Source organism: Haliotis cracherodii, unplaced genomic scaffold (genome assembly GCF_022045235.1).
Source record: "Haliotis cracherodii isolate W230 unplaced genomic scaffold, xgHalCrac1.p SCAF_2, whole genome shotgun sequence".
NCBI lineage: Eukaryota > Metazoa > Mollusca > Gastropoda > Lepetellida > Haliotidae > Haliotis > Haliotis cracherodii.
In genome coordinates this window covers 39,117,219-39,139,718 of record NW_027266275.1, presented here as the reverse complement: position 1 = coordinate 39,139,718, position 22,500 = coordinate 39,117,219, and the positions used below count along the sequence as shown (strand labels likewise).

The window sequence follows — 22,500 nt, the reverse complement described above, 5'->3', positions numbered from 1 at the left end:
TTTTATCTCCCTCCTTCCTTACATCCTCTGATCTCCCTTTATATCTCCATCCTTCCTTACATCCTCCTATCTCCCTTTTTATCTCCCCCTCCTTACATCCTCCTATCTCCCTTTTTATCCCCCCTTACATCCCCCTATCTCCCTTTTTATCTCCCCCCCTCCTTACATCCTCCTATCTCCCTTTTGATCTCGCTCCTTCCTTACCTCCTCCTATCTCCCTTTTTATCTCCTCCTTACATCCTCCTATCTCCCTTTTTATATCCCCCCTTCCTTACATCCTCTTGTCTCCCTTTTTAACTCCCTCCTTCTTTACATCCTCCTATCTCCCTTTTTATCTCCCTCCTTCCTTACATCCTCCTATCTCCCTTTTTATCTCGCTCCTTCCTTACATCCTCCTATCTCCCTTTTTATCTCCCTCCTTCCTTACATCCTACCTATCTCCCTTTTTATCTCCCCCCTCCTTATATCCTCTTATCTCCTTTTTATCTCCTCCCTCCTTCCTTACATCCTACCTATCTCCCTTTTTATCTCGCTCCTTTCTTACATCCTACCTATCTCATTTTTTATCTCCCTCTTTCCTTACATCCTCCTATCTCCCTTTTTATATGCCTACATGCATATCGCTCCTTTGTGCCCTCTTTCAATTCCTCCCACCTTAGTTACCTCTTCTCTTCCTCCTTACTTCTCTTCCTATCTCCTTCATTACACCCCTCCTATCTCCCTCCTTGCTTCCTTCTCATCTTCTCTCCTTATCCCCATCCTTACTTCCTATCTTCCCACCTTTGTTTCCTCCTATCTCCCTTAAAGTTTTATATAGTTCATGTGCAGTGTGTTCAGAGGATGAGCAGCCCTGCAGAGTCCTTCCGTTGGATGAAGTCGGCTGGCTGAAAAGTGAAACAGAAGGCTTTCTGTTTGCTGCTCAGGACCAGTCACTTCTCACTCGAAACCGTCAATGTGTGATTTTGCATCAAAATGTAAATATGAAATGTAGATTCTAAAAACAAATTTATTGAGACTGTGCAACACATTGTCAGTGGATCCCAGCTTTGGCACAAACACAGTATCTCAAGCGACATGATGGAATGGCTCGATCATTTTATTACCATGCTTCGCCATGCTTAAGGTTTTGACACAGAGGGACACCCATGGTACGACCCGGAATACGTAGAGGGCGTCATGGAAACTGATAAATAACAAATTCTTTGGAATAGGCCCATTTACAGCCTTAGACGTATCCAGGCCAACAAACCTGATCTTGTCCTTATTGATAAATCCAACGAAATCATTTATATCATTGAATTTTCTGTCCCCTTTGACACTAATGTGATTGACAAGATTGAGGAATAATATGGCAAATATGCGGACCTCGCTTTCGAAATGTCACGCTTGACATCCCAAGTACCAAGTTGTCCGACTTCCCATTTTTATTGGTGCCTTAGGTTTGGTACCTCCCAATCTGTTGACTGACATTGACTGTGCCAGGATAACAACAACAACAACAACAACAACAACAACAACAACAATAATAATAATAATAATAATAATTTCAGATATTGTTGGAATATTGCTAAACGTGACATGAAACCTTACTTAATAACTTAAATGTCACAAGGAAATAAGGTCCGAAATTATTATGTTTGTATCTCTTTCTCGGATGGATAATCGTTACCAGTTAATCAATCCTTTTCCCCCATAATAACTTGGCCATCTTAGCGTGTAAGATGAATGGGGAAATACAACATATCATTATCAATATATGGAAATGAGTACGGAAAGGTGGCCTCCAGGGTTCTTTCCTAGGTGCATAGCAATTTATGTCAAGAGGGCAGTTTTTGTTCTGACGGATGTTCACCACGTTCTCCCAATCAATCACGGGTAAATTAAACAATTACTGTCTATCTGTTGGGTGTATCAGTCAGTAAAACCATTTACAACACTCATATTCAAACTTTATTGGCAGGGTATTGTGATTAGAGAATACTTAAGTTGGGTGATACACGGAGGATCGCATACCTATCGTATGAGTCACTGAAATAACGTAAATAGTTTTTTGGACCATGAATCATCCCTGTCACTTGTATTATGCAACAATCATGCTATTTCCTATTGTAAACACTGTGATATTAAACACCAGCGCTGAATTCGTACGGACTAGTCATATCATGATTTGTGGGTTTTCTGGTCCCTTCAACTGGGCGTTATCGCCTAGTTAAACATAGTAATCATTATTCGGGTAGGCTCATAAAAGATTTTTTCTTTAGAGTTAATATATCTGTGTAATGCATAAGAGTCTAAGTCTAATGCTTCAGACGCAGCATGTATCTGCACTTGGAAGTTTCAGAAATAACTTGTATTAGCAAATAGGGACATGGTTCTTGGTTATTAATTTATTTAATGTTTTCTATAGTATGTTATAAAAACATCAGCGTCGAAAGATCATGAAAGAAATACCTTGTTTGGTTTCTTGGTGTTAGATTCTCAGGTCGACTTGGCAAATATAAAGGTATATTTCCTCCCAACACACTAACTGGTTTTTAACAAGAGCAATGGGCACGTGATTCATGTAGTTGTGATCAAAATGTGATATGTAGAAATTTCAAATTCAATAAAATAATCACTAACAAAGTAATAGAGTCAAGAAATTCACATGCAAAATTCTATATATTATATACTAGTAGCTATGATATAAAAAAAAATAAACATCTTACATTTGTTACATGCTAAATGTATCACTTCGTTTTATGTTAAATGTAGACTCATGGATAGACATAGAAGCATTTCTAAAGAAAATGAAGAAAATTATTTTTGACATCATAGGTACTTTTAAAATGTTTTTATTACGTACGAACCAAGCAAATATGGACAAGTATATATACAATTTAAGAGAAACGAGGGATTAAACTATATAATAATAATAATAATAATAATAATAATAATAATAATAATAATAATGATGATGATGATGATGATGATGATGATGATGATGATGATGATGATGATGATGATGATAATAATAATAATAATAATAATAATAATAATAATAATAATACTACTACTACTACTACTACTACTACTACATATAAACATTTCCGTAATCTTATGTGGTCAACCCCTTTTACCGGACAGTAGTGTTCCTCGATAACGAATTAAGGATACCCCTTATAACGACATTTCACACACACGTGAGCAACAATAATCAGGGTCCGGTGTAACGGGGTAATGGGACATAATACTACAATGTACGGCTTAATAACACAAAGGAACTTAGCAAATCAGTAAAAACATCCAACACGATATACAGTAATCAGGCTCCAGTGTCAAGAGTTGAATAATGAGAGAGCATCGTAACCAAGCCACAAATGACACGCCCCTGCGAGTTTTGGCTATTAGTTTTCGTACGATAGCATTTGACTGAGGTTTAAAACTTGATGAAAGAAATAAGTGTGAATAGCAGGGGTAAATGAATCACTAATGGTCTGTGTTATATTTCAATGTTACAACTTAGTCGTGACTTCATTACAAATAAAAAAATCTTTCTCTGTCATCTGGTTTCTGATTAATGAGTCGCTTATGTGCAAGTTTACAATTTGAAAAGAGAAATATTTTATGAGTTTTTTTTTTAAATAGTTTGTTTAATGTTTTTTTGCCAAGTATAGTGACTTTTTGAAGTTTGAACCTTTGAGTTCAGATAACACTTGACAGAAAACATTGGAAGGTATAGGTAGACAGGCATATTTGAATCAAAACTTTACTATTCCCCGTTGACGTTTCAATGATATTTCTTATCATTCATTGTCACCCCCGATGGCGTCAAAGTGATAATCCCTAAACGGGTTGAGTGTCCAGTTAAATGTATCAAATCGATGATAACACACCTCAATTCCGAGAAACGTACCACAGCGCATCAATTATGTTTTGACCAAATCAAATGAATGTTTTAACAACCAATCGTTTTTCATGGTATTTACATACATGTATGTACATTAGATTCAACCATGCTGAACATAGCATACCTACTTGTTTTTCTTGGGTTACAAAATAAGGTGTTTGTGTCATACCCAATTGATTATACAAGTTATGTATTTTCCATATTTGTGAACTAGTGACTGTATTATTTGCTGAATAAATAAAAATTGATAATACACTTGATGAATGAATGAATGAATGAATGAATGAATGAATTGTACGTCCTCTAAGATGTTACTGATATGTAATAAGTCCACATGAGGAGCTCGGTAATTTTGATTGAAAAACCTAAGAGAAAAACATAGAAGGGAGAAACCGCCCTGACGAACGCCAACATATTTAATTAATTATTCAAATCAAAGTTATTCACGACAAGAGCATACTTTCATTTTCAGGTGAAATGTATAGTTACACTTATATTTGCAGCATGAGTTTTAGCCTAACTGGAACCACTTTGATAAACAAATGTATGCTGCTCTCTCGTGTGCGTAAAACAGCGCCCAGTAACGTTTTACTTCATTCTTTCTGTTTAGGATTATTCCACGTTCAGCCCATCCACTTTTCACGTTTTGATGTCCATAACTGCTAAATATATATCAATGAACGTTATGCTTACTTAACATAAGGAAACCAGAATACAACTGTGCATGTAAACAGGCATGGTTAAAGGTATACCCTCACGTGTAAGAATGCTTAAGCTTTTTTGCATATACTTCTGTTAGTAAACCTGGATAGTGTAATGCAGTGGCTCTGGAATAACGCTTCTCTGTGATGCGTATATGCTTTATGTAATACTAGAGCTAAGTGGTAAATAAAGACATATAACACTCTTACATAGAAAACAAATTCTTTCTTTGTAAACTTACGAAACGCTTTTCCCAGCCATACACATGGGAAAGTCGTTTCCCCGAGTTTAGAGTAGCCAATATACTTTCTACACCGATTTTTATCGCCAATTACTCAGGCCTATTATAGACAGACTAAGAAAGAGATTATGAAAATACCCATCCTTTGATAGTTCGTCATTTTGACAGGGAGGGACTTGTAGAAACATGATTGCCAGTTCGTAAGCCGAGAGGTTCACGTTCATCATACAGATGGTTACATACTCTCACTTGTCTGATCAAAACCTCGTTAAAACGCTATAAATCTGAATTAACTATCACTGTCACTAGAACAACAAGTTGCCTCCCTGTTTAGCCAAGATGCGGTTTGCGTAGCGTACATCACTGCCCCTGTCCTCTTCCTTATGGTTATAGTAGCAGGATTTTTGGGGTGATGTGTCACAACCTACGCATTCCCTCCTACACTAATCGTGAACACGTATGTGCAAATACATTCATTACATGCCTGGTCGTCGTCACGTACTTTGTATTCACGGGCGCACGATCGGCCCAGTTGGCTAAGGCATTTGGATATGTACAGTGTATAGCCTAATGATATAAAACACATGATCATATAGCCTAACATTCATATTTATACTGAAGAAAAACACAAGTTTCCAGTATATACCACTCAAAAGAAGATAAAGAACATCCGATTCTTTCACATTTCTAGCATAGTTCATCTGTCAGATTGAGTAGAGTATGTTTATTCAGTATTACTCTTCGGTTGCTATGCAATCCTGACATCCCGCCCAACATCGCCTGAACCCCACTTTCCCTCCCAACACCACTTCAACCCCGCCTTGCCTCTCAACATCACCTCAACTCTGCCTTCCCTCCCAACATTACCACAACCCCGCCTTCCCTCCCAACACCACCCCGACCCTAACTTCCCTTCCATCACCACCTCAATCCTGACTTCCCTCCCAACATCACCCCAACCCTGCCTTCCCTCCCAACACCACCTCAACTTTGCTTTCCCTTCCAACATCACCTCAACTCTGCCTTCCCTCCCAACGCCACATCAACTCTGCCTTCCCTCCCAACACCACCTCAACTCTGCCTTCCCTCCCAACATCACCTCAACTCTGCCTTCCCTTCCAACATCACCTTAACTCTGCCTTCCCTCCCAACATCACCCCAACTCTGCCTTCCCTTCCAACATCACCCCAACCCTGCCTTCCCTTCCAACATCACCTCAACTCTGCCTTCCCTTCCAACATCACCCCAACCCTGCCTTCCCTTCCAACATCACCTCAACTCTGCCTTCCCTTCCAACATCACCCCAACTCTGCCTTCCCTCCCAACACCACCTCAACTCTGCCTTCCCTGCCAACACCACCTCAACTCTGCCTTCCCTCCAAACACCACCTCAACCCTGCCTTCCCTTCCAACACCACCTCAACCCCGCCTTCCCTCCCAACACCACCTCAACCCTGCCATCCCTCCCAACACCACCTCAACCCCGCCTTCCCTCCCAACACCACCTCAACTCTGCCTTCCCTTCCAACATCACCTCAACTCTGCCTTCCCTTCCAACATCACCCCAACTCTGCCTTCCCTCCCAACACCACCTCAATGCTGCCTTCCCTCCCAACACCTCAACCTCCGCCTTCCCTCCCAACACCACCTCAACCCCGCCTTCCCTTCAAACACCATTCCAACCCTGACTTCCCTCTCAACATAAACCTTCACACGGTAATCCTCCGGAAGGTGCCCTGTTTATCCGGTTTTCTACTGACAAAGTTCTATGCCACGATTGTTCGCAGTTGGAGAAGTGCAAGTCTGCCTAAAGTCATTCCTCATACCCAGTCTATTTTCAGCTGCCAAGTGGTTTCAATAGTTCTCGACATGAAGTCACCCAAAATAAGATTGTTTCATGCCTGTTTCTTCAAAAAGGAAAGATCTGTGTGACAATGCCTACATGCATGATCTGACTACGTTTACAAATTCCAACACTCAAGGTGTCACGAATTGCAATCTTCACGACACCAGACCACGATTTGTGAACAACGTCACCTTATCCACGTAGATTGCCACCTTGAGAAACGACTGATAAGCGAGCCGTTGTTTGCAGATGCAGGTGGATGCCGAGATGGGTTACATGTCACGACACACGATGTCCGCGTTCACGAGCCACGTGCGCCGTGTCAGAGGTCACCAAATGAGAACATTATCCTTTGAACTCGAGGAAACAATGTTCCAGTGTCGCAAATCGCGCGAACCGAATTTATTACGCCTTTGTGAGATGGCAGGTTATCCCTGACATATGCCACTCTGGCGATACATGACGTAATATTTGGTAATCCTTTTATCCACGTTAATCAACAAAGCAACGTAAATGTGCTGGTTGCCTTAGCGTTTTAACACGTCTGTTACTGGCGCAAATTCTGCCTTTGTAGCTCACCTATCGCGGAGAGAGAAGTGCAGTGGGGTTAGACGTCGTGTTCAAGATCATTGCACTTATATGGCGACGTACATGCGTGTGTGTGTGTGTGTGTTTGTAGCAGTCAGGACTAATGCCTGTGTAATAATGGTAGCACACTGAGATGTCGTGCCGCATTTTAACATGAACACCCCACTCAGGCACAGCATATTGACTCCGAGGCCGATCAGTTCTTGGTCCATACCCGTTATCCCGAACGCCAAACAGGATAACAACAAGTACCATCTTTTAGTGTCTTTGGAATGACGAGGCCGGGAATCGAACCACCGACCTTCCGCTATCCGGGCAGACTTCTGCATCCTTTTGGCCACGGAGGCGGTCATCCCGATTGATAAGGATACTCCCAGAAGAACAATATTTCAGTTTTCTCAAACGGAACAGCCCGTATCCATTTTTATTTACATATAGCAACACCTCGCTAAGACAAAGTCCTGGGCTCCGTTTCATAAAGCGATCTTACCTCTACGACTTTGTTAAAGTACAGGCGTTAAGTAGTCTCAGTGTTACGATCGCTTTGTGAAAGGGGGTCCTGGGCATAATTGAACATATAAATAAAGAATTATCCGTAAGTCGAGACAAGCATAATGACCATATTAGGCCATAGAATGCTTATAAACAGGGTGTCGCTACTATAAGGTTCATCGCTACATCGACTGTACGACGAATCTAGTTTTTATTCTTCGATTCATCACTGTACTATGAAATAAACATACCGAGGTCGCTTGTTATCCATGTTCTGAAAGATAAACTAAAACATGTATTCATTAGGAACATGCTCATAACATGCATCAGTGAATAACATCAACAGTGCTGGATTATAGATATCGGTGTGGCCACGTCATACCATCAAGAAACAATCACAATAAACTTTGATGTTCGACATTGATCCTGTACGTATATTGGTCTTGTGTTCTGCCTCAGTCTAATGTAAAAATTCTCTGGCGAAATGTTCAGCTACAGTATTTAACTCCGATCCATCACACAGACGACAACACCTGATAATTTCTACACGTCTAAGAAGGACAACTGGATGTAAAACCCATAACTGTTAACTAACTAACGATACATCGCCTCCAGCACATCTGATCCAAAATACGTAAATGCTGCCCATTAATGAAAATAATTGTCATTCACAATTTACTTATGAGGATATGGCGGACTCATATTACCTATCAAGCACTAATGTCATTCAGTGCAAAAATCTGGATTTTTTTATGTCGTTGGGTGTTTTAAGCCCCGCAGCACTATTACGGTTGTACAACATGTCGAAGAGATAAGGCGGAACCAGTCATTCACGCAGACGTCTTAATCTGAACCTAATCTAATCTAATCTGTTGTGTCATCCTAATCTGAACTGTTATGGTGTGTCATCTTAACCTCAACTTTGGTATGTTGTGTCATCTTATTCTGAACTGTTTTTTGTTGTATCATCTTAATATGAACTGTGTTATTCTGTGTCATCCTAATCTGAACTGATATTTTATGACATCTTAATCTGAACTGTGTCATGCTGTGTCATCTTAATCTGAACTGTTATGTTGTGTCTATTTCTGAACTGTGTTTTGTTGTGTCATTTTAATCTGTGTTTTGTTGTGTCATCTTAATCTGAACTGTTATCTTGTATCATCTTAATCTGAACTGTGTTATGTTGTGTCATCCTACTCTAATTGTCCTAGATTGTCCTATTTGATGCAGAACGTATTGTGCAATCACATTCACAACTGCTGTTGGCTTCAAGTACTTCCAGGATCTTCGCCAAACCAACACCCAAGTGTTAGAGGAGTACGTCAAGGGTGTATCCATACAAGACAAACAATCGTGTAACCAAAGAGTACGTACGTCAAGGTGTACGTACAAAAGACCAACTAACATGTACCAGAGGAGTAGGTTATGGTGTACGCCAGATCAAGTACCATGCACCAGATGAGTTGACGTCCATTTTGGTGTCCACTGTCAACTTTCGTACTCATGTGACTGCGCATGCGCGGATACATGATGCTTAAGGAACAAGTGGACTTAAACTTTGATGCATTAAAATATTGATGAAGAACTTACCATTTCAAGGGATCTCGAAACTAGTCTCATTAAATTCCAGCTTTATGGTAATGTTTAAAATATCAAATTCTTAGTGGTTCCATCTGAGTTTAAAAAAACACATTTTGTGATTTCCGACGCATTTGAGACGTGTGCAAGGTATAATCTTTGATCGTACATGCTTTACAGGTCCTATACGTGAAGTATACAACATCTAGTTGTCTTAGACATAGAAATACATTGATTTCAACGTTGTCCCATTGGTTCCTTTTCAGTGAAAAAAATAATGAGCGAGCGAGTGAGTGAGTTGGTTTTAACGCCGCTTTTAACAGTATTTCAGTTATATCGCGGAGTGTTAGATAAATGTGAGAGGAAAGCCCGAAGTGATGCAGGTCTGAGATGTTTACCACCTCGGTGAAACCCACGAGCACGGGTATGGTGCTGACAAACCTAGAAACATTATCGGGGCGAACCGGGATTCGAACCCACAATCATAGGTTTCTGACGTACCCAAGGGACGCAACTCCGCACAGCGAACCACAATGCCTTAGACGACTTGACCACCCGTCCCCCCAAAAAATTAATGAAATACCAACTTTCCTTGATGAGCTTGACCGCACTTCACTTATGTTTTGCTTTCTTTGGGAGGTGGCCTGTAATTGTAATCTAGCTAGTAATCCTCCCCTGTACCATACAGTAAGAAACCTGTGAATGGATTGAGTAGCCTCTGTCCTTGGAAAAGCTATAATTATCTGAGATTCTGTTTCCCATGTGATCATGTATATATGTAACGTCAATGCCGGGGAATTGTCAGCCTCGATTATCCGCCCAAACAGATTCCATTGGGCGTAAAAGGCAAAATAGTGGTGCAATTTATGTGAATGGATCACTGAAAAGCAGTGATAACATCAGGTGTTCGCAAGAAGGGGCAATACAATAGGTGAACTATCAAAATGACATAGTTATGGCGCAAACTAGGGAACGTACAGTGATTAATTACTGGCATATTGTTGTTTGGACTGGTTTCATCCGTAGTCATAAATCGTAGCAAAAAAACTTTCTGGATCAGATTCAAACAGAGCTAGATTATCACGAGACTAGCTGTACCTGGTGCTTTTTATATCAAATGTCAGAAGCGTTGGAATTCAACGAGCTGATACTTTCTTCATAGCTAAAGTTTCTGTGAGAATGGAATGTACTGAGTCACTTCCCTCCTGGGAAATATGCCCACCGAACTAGCAATACGACGCACAGTCAATCGCCGATCGGTCATCACCATAACGTAGATCCCCTGGATCATTTGTTGTGTTGCTGACGTCACAGCTTTTGCATGGCTCTCCCTCCCTCCCAACTGTGTTGCTAAGCATAGGAAGTGGCATACTTTCCTAGTGATGCATGCCCGAAGTGATGCAGGTCGTAAATGTTTATCACGTTGGTGAAACCCACGAGCACGGGTATGGTGATGAGAAACCTAGAAACATTATCGGGGCGAACAGGAACGATTCCACGATCACAGGTTTCTGCATCCCCAAGGTACGCAACTCTGCACAGCACTTCAAGAACAATGAACAGCTCCAGGTACATTTCTTTTTGAAAGAATGTGAATCATCTCTCGAAGGCCTGATGAAAGTGAGGGATGCGCTGAGATACACGCTAACATGAAGGACAAATTTAAACCTAAATACGTAACATTTATTCCGTGAAATACTTGTCTGTGTCACATTAACACATCTACAAATTTACTAACTCAGAGCTAAACTAGTTCCTGTAGTCAGCTTGGGTTGCAGCTCAAGGTTACATTTTTTTAAAGGTCATAGATGTTGTCGTTGGTTGGTTTGTTGTTTAACGCCGCACTCAGCAATATCCCAGCTATATGACGGCGGTCTGTAAATAATCGAGTCTGGACCAGACAATCCAGTGATTGACATCATGAGCATCGATCCACGCAATTGGGATCGATGACATACATCAACCAAGTCAGCGAGCCTGACCACTCGATCCCGTTAGTCGCCTTTTACGACAAGCATAGTCGCCTTTTATGGCAAGCATGGGTTGCTGAAGACCTATTCTACCCCGGATCTTCACGGGTCTCATAGATGTTGTCACTGGGTGGGTCACAGGCTTGGTCCGTGATTCGTTCTGTATTGTTATCTGGTTTCTGCATGATTTCTGCAGTCATGTTAAATATCCTAGCAACACTGCTGGCCAGTCGACATATTACTTTATTCATGAACGTCTACTGAGAGAACCTTCTGTGCACCGTGTTGCTTAGGGTAAATTAATTGAATTATTACTTCATTTGCGTAGACAATTAAGTGGGATTACTGAGTATTTTAAGCATTGTTGTTTAATTTTTTGTCGAGCATGGTATTATGATATTGCACTGTATTCTGAGGTCATATATTATGATATTGCACTGAATTCTTAGGTGTTTGCCCCCGTTTGGATTCCGGGTTCGAGTAGGTCCCCAGCAATGCATGCTGGTCATTTGAGACGACGAAATGGATCCGGAAGTCAGTCTTGGTGAATTGGATAATTATACGTCATCGTATCCTGACATCTTCCCGCGGCAAAGGTGTTAACTGACTTTATGAGAAAGTCCAGTTTCCACAAAGTCAGTTAACACCTTTGCCGTGGGAAGATGTATCCTGACGGCGTGGATTGTTGCTCACATCGACCGATTGTCTTGTCCAGACTCAATTATTTACCGACCAAGATCATATAGCAGGGGTATTGCTGATTAAAGCGCTTGAATAATTTTATAACATTTTGAGCATTTGCAGTGCTATAGTGTACAGACATGTGTATGATGTTTCTTTGTTTTTTAACCCCACACTCTGTAATATTCTTGCGAAATGACGGCGATCTGTAAATAATCGAGTCTGGATGTGACAATCCAATGATTGACGTCAAGAGCATCGATCAACGCTCCTGGAAAACGCTGAAATGCATTAACCTAGCCAGCGAGCCTGATCATCCGATCCCGTTAGTTGCCTCTGACGACAAGCATGGATTTCTGAAGATAACTTCTCACGGGTCTTCATGGGTTACATGTAAATGAAATAGATGTGGTCGCTTATCTTAACAAATTTGTAAATAAATTCAACTTGCGCTACTTTTTTTCCATACCTATAACAGAAGAACTGAGTAACACAAACAGGACTATCCTATCAACAAATGATCTAAATGTGGTGGCACGTGGTCCTGTGCACAGCGCACAGGTCACAAATCAGGTGAAGTTAAGCAACGTCGCGGAGAGGAGTTGGATGGGTGACAGGGTTTCGGCAGCTTGGATCCTGAGAGCTGCTAGGGGTTCGGTCCTGCCCCACACTGAAGTACATGTTAGTTGTCTCCTTGGGCAAGTTGCTTTGTTCGAAATGTGCCTCTGTTCACACAGCAGTGAATGGGTACCCGGTAGGATGAAATGGCAATGGCAATGGGGTTGTTGACCTTCTAGCGCCTGTTAGACAGCCTGGGTTGTGAATGATTGTTGAGTCCTGTGACCGGGATAATGATAGCGCTTTGAGCATGTCCCTGTGTGATGCACATTATAAATGGCCCGTTGGATTAAGTATTTTCTACGCCAGACCAAGCCAGAGGAGTACTTCAAGTGTGTATTCGAGATCAAGTAGCATGTACCAAGTAGCATGTATCAGAGAAGTACATCAAGGGTGTATTCAAGATCAAGTAGCATGTACCAAGTAGCATGTACCAGAGGAGTACATCAAGAGTGTATTCAAGATGAAGTAGCATGTACCAGAGGAGTACATCAAGAGTGTATTCAAGATGAAGTAGCATGTACCAGAGGAGTACATCAAGTGTGCATTCGAGATCAAGTAGCATGTACCAAGTAGCATGTACCAGAGGAGTACATCAAGAGTGTATTCAAGATGAAGTAGCATGTACCAGAGGAGTACATCAAGTGTGCATTCGAGATCAAGTAGCATGTACCAAGTAGCATGTACCAGAGGAGTACATCAAGGGTGTATTCGAGATCACATAGCATGTACCAGAGGAGCACACCAAGTGTGTATTCGAGATCAAGTAGCATGTACCAGAGTAGTACATTAAGGGTGTATTCGAGATCAAGCAGCATGTATCAGAGGAGTACATCAAGGGTGTATTCGAGATCACATAGCATGTACCAGAGGAGTACATCAAGGGTGTATTCGAGATCAAGTAGCACAGCAGCTTTAACTCAAATTACCCACTATACTGTCCCCAATCTGTATTACTAAAATGAAGAACTATTGCACAAATGAATATTATGAATAATCATGATCATTTTTATCTTCTGAATTAACCAACATATCGGGAACAAAGCACATATTACTCATAAATACAAACAGTCATAGTGCTGAGGTCACGTGTTTATATACATGCATACGTCATTGTCCCCGCCGATCCAGTTTCCGACATGTCGCCCATTAACAATTAAAATTAGCGCAGTAGGATATGAGGTTATTCCTATTGCGACCTTCGTTCTCCGAGTTCAAGCCCCGCCAATAAAGACCGATTGTACCTGCCGGAAACACTCACCTGTTGACTAACGACAATAACAATCGACAGCTTGTTGAACTTTTTTTCTGTGTTAAGAAAACACTTCTCATATGAAAGTTGTCCTTGTTGGAAAAGGATATGTGTATTTGATAGACTTAACCTGTTTCGTAAGGCAGGTCAGATAGGCTGAAGGTGAGATTTTAGGATAAAGGCAGGATTAACTGTCAGTGACCGGGAACAACAATAGTAGTCTATAAAACTACAAATGCTAATGCGGTTATTTTTGTGATGATTGTCATTTATATCATGTTCATCATCAGCAGCATTGATATAGGCTTCTTTATTATTATCATAATATCATTATCTCGAATATCTTGATGTACTCCTCTGGTACAGCAATAATGTGTATCATCAAAAGAATGTTTTTCATTACCATTGTTATCACGATAATCATGACAGTCATCATTGTGGTAATTCTCATCGATCAGCATCATCATCGTTATCATTTTCATCATCATCACAATTAGGATTATAACGATCATCTAATAATTGCCATCGTTGTCATAACTTAAATTATCATTTCACTATCATAATTTTGATTTTCCCCATTTCCATAAAAAATGACATGATAAGTCATTATCATTCTAATCAAAATTATTATTTTCACTATTACAATAAAGATCACCACTATCATTCTAATCATTATAATGAGCATCGTTATTACTTTAATTATGATTACTATTATCCTTAATACGTCATCATTTCATAGCTGTGCTATATTTATAATTAACACTGTGATAATGATGACCACCGCAATCGTCCTTATGACTATCATCATATTTTAGCAATGTTAAAACTGGCGGACTAATTTATAAACTCATTTCAAAGTAATCCGTTTTTAAGATCTGTCATTTTCTTTTGCATTTCAGCCTTGATTTAGTATGGGAGTATCCCCCCTAAAGTGACACTTAAATGAGGTATTGGTTCCCATGACTTATCCCGTTGATGAGGAAGATGAAATCAAGAAACATCCGCATCAGTACGCAGGTACATAAACATTGTTCTCCCAGACAAAAAGGCCGAATATCACGCTTTGATTGGTGTACCTGGCGTCTCGCTTGCGACGGGTGTTATTATCATCAGTTTGTTTTGCTTTTCCATATTATTTGTGATTTTTTTCCATTGCAAAATTTCGGATATAAAAATTTCACATAAATAAGAAAAAGGGCTAAAAGTAAAATTGATATGTTTATTTCTTAGTATTCATTTAGATTATAACCTGATTAAACCTGAAGGTGTCATAAACGTAAATTAAATCGAAACGAAAGATTGTTCAAGAATGAGAAACCTTCCAACCCCATCTATCATACATTAAAGGTTACAGAGGACCGAAAACAACAACAGGTTGATGTATACAGATCTATATAGCGCCCATGTACGACAGGCGCCGTACAGGACGTACATTTGTCTCACATGCATGTACACTTAACAGGCCCGCCTTGGCACGCGACACCTCCGTTCTCATTGGCCGTAGCTGTAGAGTACGGTGACACAGCTAAAACGACCGGGAATTCTCACAAGTACGGAGAATTCCAGCGTGTATGTAAGAAGCAGAAGAGGCAATGATAACGTACAGGTTGTGATGGGTTGAGTGCTTGGGTCGGATTCAGAAGCCAGGTCGGTGTTGTGCAGCTGTATCTCAGTCGAGACCGGGCGTTGAAGAGGGGAGAGGTGCGATTGGCTAACGTCGGGAGTGATTGACGTCCCTTCGCTGTTCTTGATAAGAGGAGGTTTGCGAAGGGGGTAAGGGGGCTTATAAAATATCGGATTCCTCTCGCAATATGCAGAAACGATGAGTTTAACTCACTCACGCGTGTTGCGGTAGGCTTTTAGCTGATCAGCTGGTGGACTACATCTGAGGAGAGACGTGAGAAACTCGCCTGCACCAAACTGCAAAAGGAACGCTTTACTTACTAAGAGTCATCTTTATATCCAGCCTGTGGCAGCTCGCACCTACTGGTATCACGCTGGCCACCGGTCAAGCACGTGGAAATGAGATTTGTCTTTTGGATTGTCGTGTTTAGCACCTGTCTACTCGGGGCTACAGGTAAGGTGGCTATCCTTCTATTCACAAGCGTTATGCACATTTCGCATAAGAAATCACAAAACTAAGCTGATGTAATACTGTTTTTTTCCTCTTCATGTACGTCAGAATATATCAGATGTACAATAAATATTTTCTTTGTCATTGCCGAGCTGAATATATTTTATGTATAGTTTAAGAGTATATGCGCGTTTAACGCCACTGACGCAAGGTTTCCTCTCGTACTTTAGACTTTACAGCGTAAGAGAACAAGAGTATGTTAGTGGCACGGTAGAAAACCCTTTATTTGTAAACATCCCAACGAAGGCCGTTCACATCACATGTGGTATCACTCACGCGCTCTCCTCTCGGAATGCAACGGTCTTTACTGGTTATGCCATATCCCCACACGGTGATGTCGTGTGAGAAATTATGTCCGTATCTTTAACGTGACCAACAGTATTTGGTCTTAAATAATTAACCCACTTATATCTTTTATGTACATGGCTATAGTTTGGAAGGACAATTTGTCTTTTTGACATATGGTCTCAGCGTTACTTGCGGAATGGCAAAACCATCGCAGTGTCGTCGAGCAAGTGACTGGATTAACATGTGTGGGCCTTCTAGGCTAACTCCAATAACCTAGGAACTCGTTTCTATGATGAGGATCTAACATTTTATACGCCCTCTTGTGTGAACTTTAGCTTTTATTTGTTGAATTTAATTTTCGAGCATTTCGTCATTGAGAGAATAATGTCATGAGAGGGATAGAGTAATAAAAGGACAAGCAAAGTTTAAAGAATGTCAATTCGATTTAGACTAACCCGCGAAGATCAAGGTTAGAATAGATATTCAGAAACGAATGGTTGCTGTAAAGGCGACCATGCTTGACGTAAGAGGCTCGCTGACTTGGTTGATGGCTGTCAGCGTATCCCAATTGCGTGATATCTATCAATGGAGTGTCTGGTCAAGAGTCGAATATTTACAGATCACCGTGATATAGGTGGAATATTGCTTGGCGCGGCGTTAAACAATAAACAAACAAACAAACAAACAACCAAACAACTATATTAACTCGATATGTCCACCTGTCAATCATTCTATGCTATTATGTTTAGCTGTATGTTTCGTTACATATAAAACTATTTTCACGTATACTCTGTGACTTAACACTATTTTTATTTTATATTGACACATTTTTGTAAGATAATGCTTCATCCACGCGGAAGTGTAAATGACTACAACACGTGTCTATTTTCGGCCAACTTCACGTGTGCAGTAAATGCAGAGAAATATATTTTTTTGTGCTATTAAAAGGTTGACGGGTGATTGCGTGATGTAACTATGTGATTGCCTGATACATCACTCCACCAGTGGCGTGAGATAGGTGTAAACATTGGTCAATCAGTCAAAAGTGCGCTCGGTGAACGTAAACACGTGGGCGTGGCTTATTGAGCAACCAGGAAGATGAGTGACAGGCGAAATGCACAACTCCATTACAAAGCTGATCCCGTGTAATTTCACGACTGACTAGAAACCATGTCACTGTGTTAGGAGAGCTCCTCTGTCAAGGCCGCAACCGCGTTTCATGTAAACAGCGCAGTTTTAACTCGCTCACACATTTGTTTCGTGCAAGGACTTGGTCAACTTGAGACGGCGAAGCCTCCTCTATCGCTCCACGTGAAGTAGACTATCGCGGGGAAAACATTGTTTTGTATTGATTACGGTCGAGGTGTTCCGAACTTACGTTTACGTTAAAGGGGATAGCGCTGTTCCTGTATAATATATAATTAATTTTCTTGTAACGTTTCTCTACTCTTCAATAACATGAATATGCTTAATGAAGTTTTTTTTGTAGATTGTCGGTTGCTTATACTGGCTTCAGGGCCAGTGGTTAAAGTGTTCGCTCGTCTCGCCTGAAACCTGAGTTCGATTACCATGGTTCCTCTGCTATGATATTTATGGGATATTGTAAACGGACGTTAAACCTAACCCGCTCTCTTAATGGGCTTCTAATCAGTTTATATCATGCTTGATTTGTAATCGTTTATGTGTTCCCATTTACAGGTAGTCTTGTATCATTACACCTTCCCTTGTATTCTCTTAACCGGCATTTTAGCATGTTAATACTATATTGTCGTGTAGATCCTGCTACAAGGTAAAGGGATGGTGGGGTAGCCTAATGGTTAGTGCGTTCGCTCTTCAAACCGTAGACTGGGTTCGATTCCTGAATGAATACACTGTGTGAAGCCCATCATCCATGTCCCCCGCCTTCTTAAAGTGACGGGGCGGTCGGGTAGCCTAGTGGTTAAAGCGTTCGCTCGTCACGCCGAAAACCCCTTGTTCGATTCCCGATATGGGTACAATTACGTGAAAGAATTTTGTGTCACTGTTATGGGGAAGCCTTAAAGTCGTCTCGTCCCGCAAAAGGCTTGGGTTCGATCCACTACATCGGTAGAAAGCATTACGCCCATTTCTGGTAACCTCCCCCTTCCCCGTAATATTGCTGAATTATTCCTAAAAAGGCGTAAAACATTTGCTTATTCACTGTTCACAGCTAATGTGCTGTTCAGGCCTAATTTTTGTTATGGAACGGTGAAAGGCACTTCACTTCACCGAGAAGTGTGTTGAAGGGTTTCACGCTGTTCTGAATAATCTGAAAGCAGTTCGATCTCTTTTAGGAAATATGCCATAGGTATTACCTAGAGCCAGTTCACTACAGGGATCAGAAGATCCTTACATGGCATGATTAGTGAGTGAGTGAATCTAACGCCGCGTTTAGCATTATTTCACTTTCATCGGTACTAATCTTCAATAGACGCAGTTTTTTGGCGTTTACCACTTGGCGAAATCCACAATAATGGCTCTGACACACCAAGGGACCTGATCTTGAATCAGTGGATCCTGTCTGCACAGCTAATTGCGGTGCCTTAGACCCCTGTCCCACATACATGTATAAGATTTACCCTCAACATGACACGGCACTTGTCATTGATGTTATCCGAACGTATCTCAATACTTTCAATACTGGATTTGAGTCGGAGGATATGTCATCTCACAATCACTGCGGTTTGAATAAATCCTGATTGTGATGATGGTTATGAAAAGCTCATAGTCACCATCGGCGCCATCTTCCAGTTCGACAAAGCGTTCTTAGTGCTACGATAGTCTTACATATACTTGCGATGTATATTATCCCAGGAAGATCTGTAGAACCTATTAGGGCCTGGGCTTTAAGAGGAGTATGTTTAAACTTGAGTATGCCTAATTCGGATCTCTGTCAATACCGGGCCAAATGTATGGTCTCTAGGTTAATTTGTCAAATAACATCTTCATACTTCTGTAAATGTATTGCACTAGGAACCATTTCTTTGAGGTGGGCCTAACACGTGAGACAGGATAGTCTAGGACTCCGCAGATTTGCATCCCTTGGACATGCCAGGATTCCGTGCTCGAGGGTTTTACCAAAGTGGTAAACGTCAACGACTTGCTTTGATTTCCACTCACATTAAACTGACACGCCGTCCAGTAACTGAAATACTGATCAAAGCGATCTTAAACCAACTCATTCACTTTTGTTTGTTTCAGTGGACAGTGTGATAATTGACCAGTACCGCAAGTGGAGGATGACATACCAAGAGGTTCGACCTGACAAAACTGATATAAATACAAAAGCTAAGATACAACACAAAGGTCGAGTTGCCAAGAATTTCGCTCCGAACGGCAATAGATGTTGTAAGGTTGGTGAGAAAACAGCCAAGAAGAGGCTCTCGTGCAGCAGTGTGGGCATGTATGCGGCAGCACGTGCATTTAACAATTATGCGCCAAAATCAAAAATCCATTTACGTAATGGAAGAAAGTTTCCCAAAGTACTGACAGCAAAAATAAGGAAGTGCTCTAAAGAGTTTTCCAAAAAGTTTGAAAAGTGTTGTAAAATGAAAGCCGAATATTACCGTCATATGAAAAAATGCAGGCGCCTGAGTCGATCTGAACGGAAAAGATGTAGAGACTTGACGAAGCGCCGTTACAGATCCTGAAGGACTATGACGGGTGTATTTTTGTACTTAAAAACTATTTATGTCCTTTGAAAGGATCAGACGATACAGGTATGACATGGGTATGTGTACATTCACCGATTCCACCACCAGTCTTACGGTGCTCTCTCTCTCTCTTAGTACGTATCATCCCCCGCCCCCCCCCCACCACCACCCCGCTCCAGGACTTACCCACGTGTACCCCCCTCATATGGACCAATATTGTGAAATAGGTCAGCTCACCTCAATCATTTACAGCTCCATGGAAATGTGTTGGCGGTTGGATCATTATTGTATGCCCCGCCGTCTGATATAATCGACAAGATTGCTTAACCCAACTCTTGTCAATCATTCCTCGTCCATCTATACCATCATCGCTCACCTTTTATAGCCAGTCCTCGGCCAAATATATCGTAACGTGGTGTCAAGAAAAATACACGACATAAACATTCCCCCCCCCCCCCCCCCCCCCCCCCCCTCAGCAGTGGCAATGTGACGTCATCACCGACGTCATCATGATGTCATATTCGCCACCTTCAGCAGAGACTCATGAACAGTGTCCAGTAAGGAGTTAAGGACACGGAAGGTGTTGTTCCCAAACATTACATCCACGTTCCTTCCTATCATTCACATAGATTCATAGACCAACCTGCACTCATCACAGGCTTAAACCAGAGGGCTGTACGACCGAGAGCGTGTTGCTACAATGGTGGTGGCGGCCGATGGCGAGGTTGCCGTCCTCATCAAGGGGCCACAGGTGGATGAATTATTTATGTTTCCCGAACTCTGTCGAGCCGATAAAATACGACGTCAGTTTGTGACGCGTCTATGACGTTAGTGTCACGTGACGTAACCCGCCTGCTCTGTGTGTAATGGGGCAAGCGACCAGGCGATCAATGGCTGTGTAGTAGGTGTCGCTGTGCCTACGTTGTCATCTCGGCGAGGTCGACGTCTCTTCCTGCTGCTGCTGCTGTTGTTGCTCCTGCTATTGTGTACATAAGCATATTACAACAAACACTGGGTACTGTGTGTTCTAGCCATAGACAAATGGTTTATATATTTTTTTCTGTTTTGTTGAAATTCTATCTTGTTTATTTGTTATTATAAGGTGATAATAAAGACATAATATAGAAAAGAAATATAATATAAAAAGAAAGTTTTGTCTTGTTACTGCCAGAGACCATTGTGAGGCCAACGCTACTAACATCTTCGGATCTTTTATCCCAAAATGAGCAAATGAAGAACGATTTATTGCTTTAAGTGGCCGAGTAATACTGAAAAGTATTCCTGGGCACGTACCAATATCCCAATCGGTGTTGAGATATGGAGTTTATTACGAACCATATCATGAGCAGAAAAACACAACAAAAAACTTGTATAGTGTATTTGATTTAGATGCATTTTGTTTCATCTTAATGTGGACATATCCCCGCGGTGTATATATATATATACTAATGCCATAATGTGATAAATAAGTCGTAGTATGTTTGACATAAGTAATAAAAACAATCATTCCCTTGTCTGCTTACCCGTATTATTGATGTAAAACAAAATGTCACTCCTGATTACCATTCCATTGAAATTATCCCGATAAACATATCATGGCTACGGATTCTTGTCTTTTTGTATGTATGTGATATATGTTTTCCCAGAAGTAATCGCCTGGAAGGAGTTTCCAGATTAACGGGGTCTGCATTGACGAGGGTTACAGTACACTGATTATAGATTAACATCTAGTCTCTGAAATGATCATATTTTACAGAAAAAAACAGTTGTTAAATTATACTTATGAAATATAGTAAAAAGAAGCCCAGAGACTTTCTTCATATTGGATATATTTGTTTCAGGGTCTGTATCACAGACTAGGAACTACATCAAAAACAGAGTCTCATTTAAAAACAAGTGATTCTTTAGAATCTAGAAAATACCTGAAGACATTGTTCCAGGTTATACCAAAAAATAAATTGTTCGATGGACAGGCGGGATTTCCTAAAAGCTATTTGTTGCAAATGTCTCAAACACGTGACGGTCGGTCGGGTAGCCTAATGGTTAAAGCGTTTGCTCATCACGCCAAATACCTGGGTTCGATTCCCGACATGGGTACAATGTGTGATGCCCATTTCTGGAATATTGCTAAAAGCGGCGTAAAACCAAACTCACTCACTCACTCAAACACTTGACCTAAAACATATTCTGTCGCAAAAAGGAATCCCAAAATACCGCTGTTATTGATCAGTACACGTGCAAATGCCCAACTTACAGTTAATTGCACGTCAGTCAACAACCTTAATTTATAGCAGTATTCTCAAACGGCTGAAAATGTCTATGGCCACGACACAGTTGTGTAGTGCAAACATTATGCATATTTTGACAGCCGGGTGAGAATATTATGTAAAGCTCGTGCCAATCTGGCCTCAAAGGTATTCTCGTGAATGTCAAGGCCGGAGGTGACAAGGGCGACTACTCTCAAAGGAAGGGAGATAAGTAGTGCCAGAAGTGGAATTCACTCCCAAAAGGTATTACTGACATTATGTAAACCACTTCCTTGGTACT

At 41.0% G+C, this 22,500-nt stretch overlaps 1 protein-coding gene across 1 annotated transcript; it reads left to right on the top strand.

Moving 5' to 3' along the window:
- Window positions 1–15,408: 15,408 nt before the first annotated feature.
- LOC139468076 (uncharacterized) lies at window positions 15,409–20,411 on the top strand. Its single transcript, XM_071249785.1, has 2 exons — window positions 15,409–15,937; window positions 19,502–20,411. Exons 1-2 carry the CDS (start codon window positions 15,883–15,885, stop codon window positions 19,948–19,950), a joined length of 504 nt encoding a protein of 167 aa, XP_071105886.1. The 5' UTR covers window positions 15,409–15,882; the 3' UTR covers window positions 19,951–20,411.
- Window positions 20,412–22,500: the final 2,089 nt, after the last annotated feature.

What these genes read in the sequence shown, in the direction of transcription:
- LOC139468076 (XM_071249785.1), top strand. Translation starts at nt 15,883, where the DNA reads ATGAGATTTGTCTTTTGGATTGTCGTGTTTAGCACCTGTCTACTCGGG. An exon ending in CTGTCTACTCGGGGCTACAG is followed by an intron (nt 15,938 to 19,501) that starts GTAAGGTGGCTA and finishes TGTTTGTTTCAG; the next exon opens with TGGACAGTGTGATAATTGAC.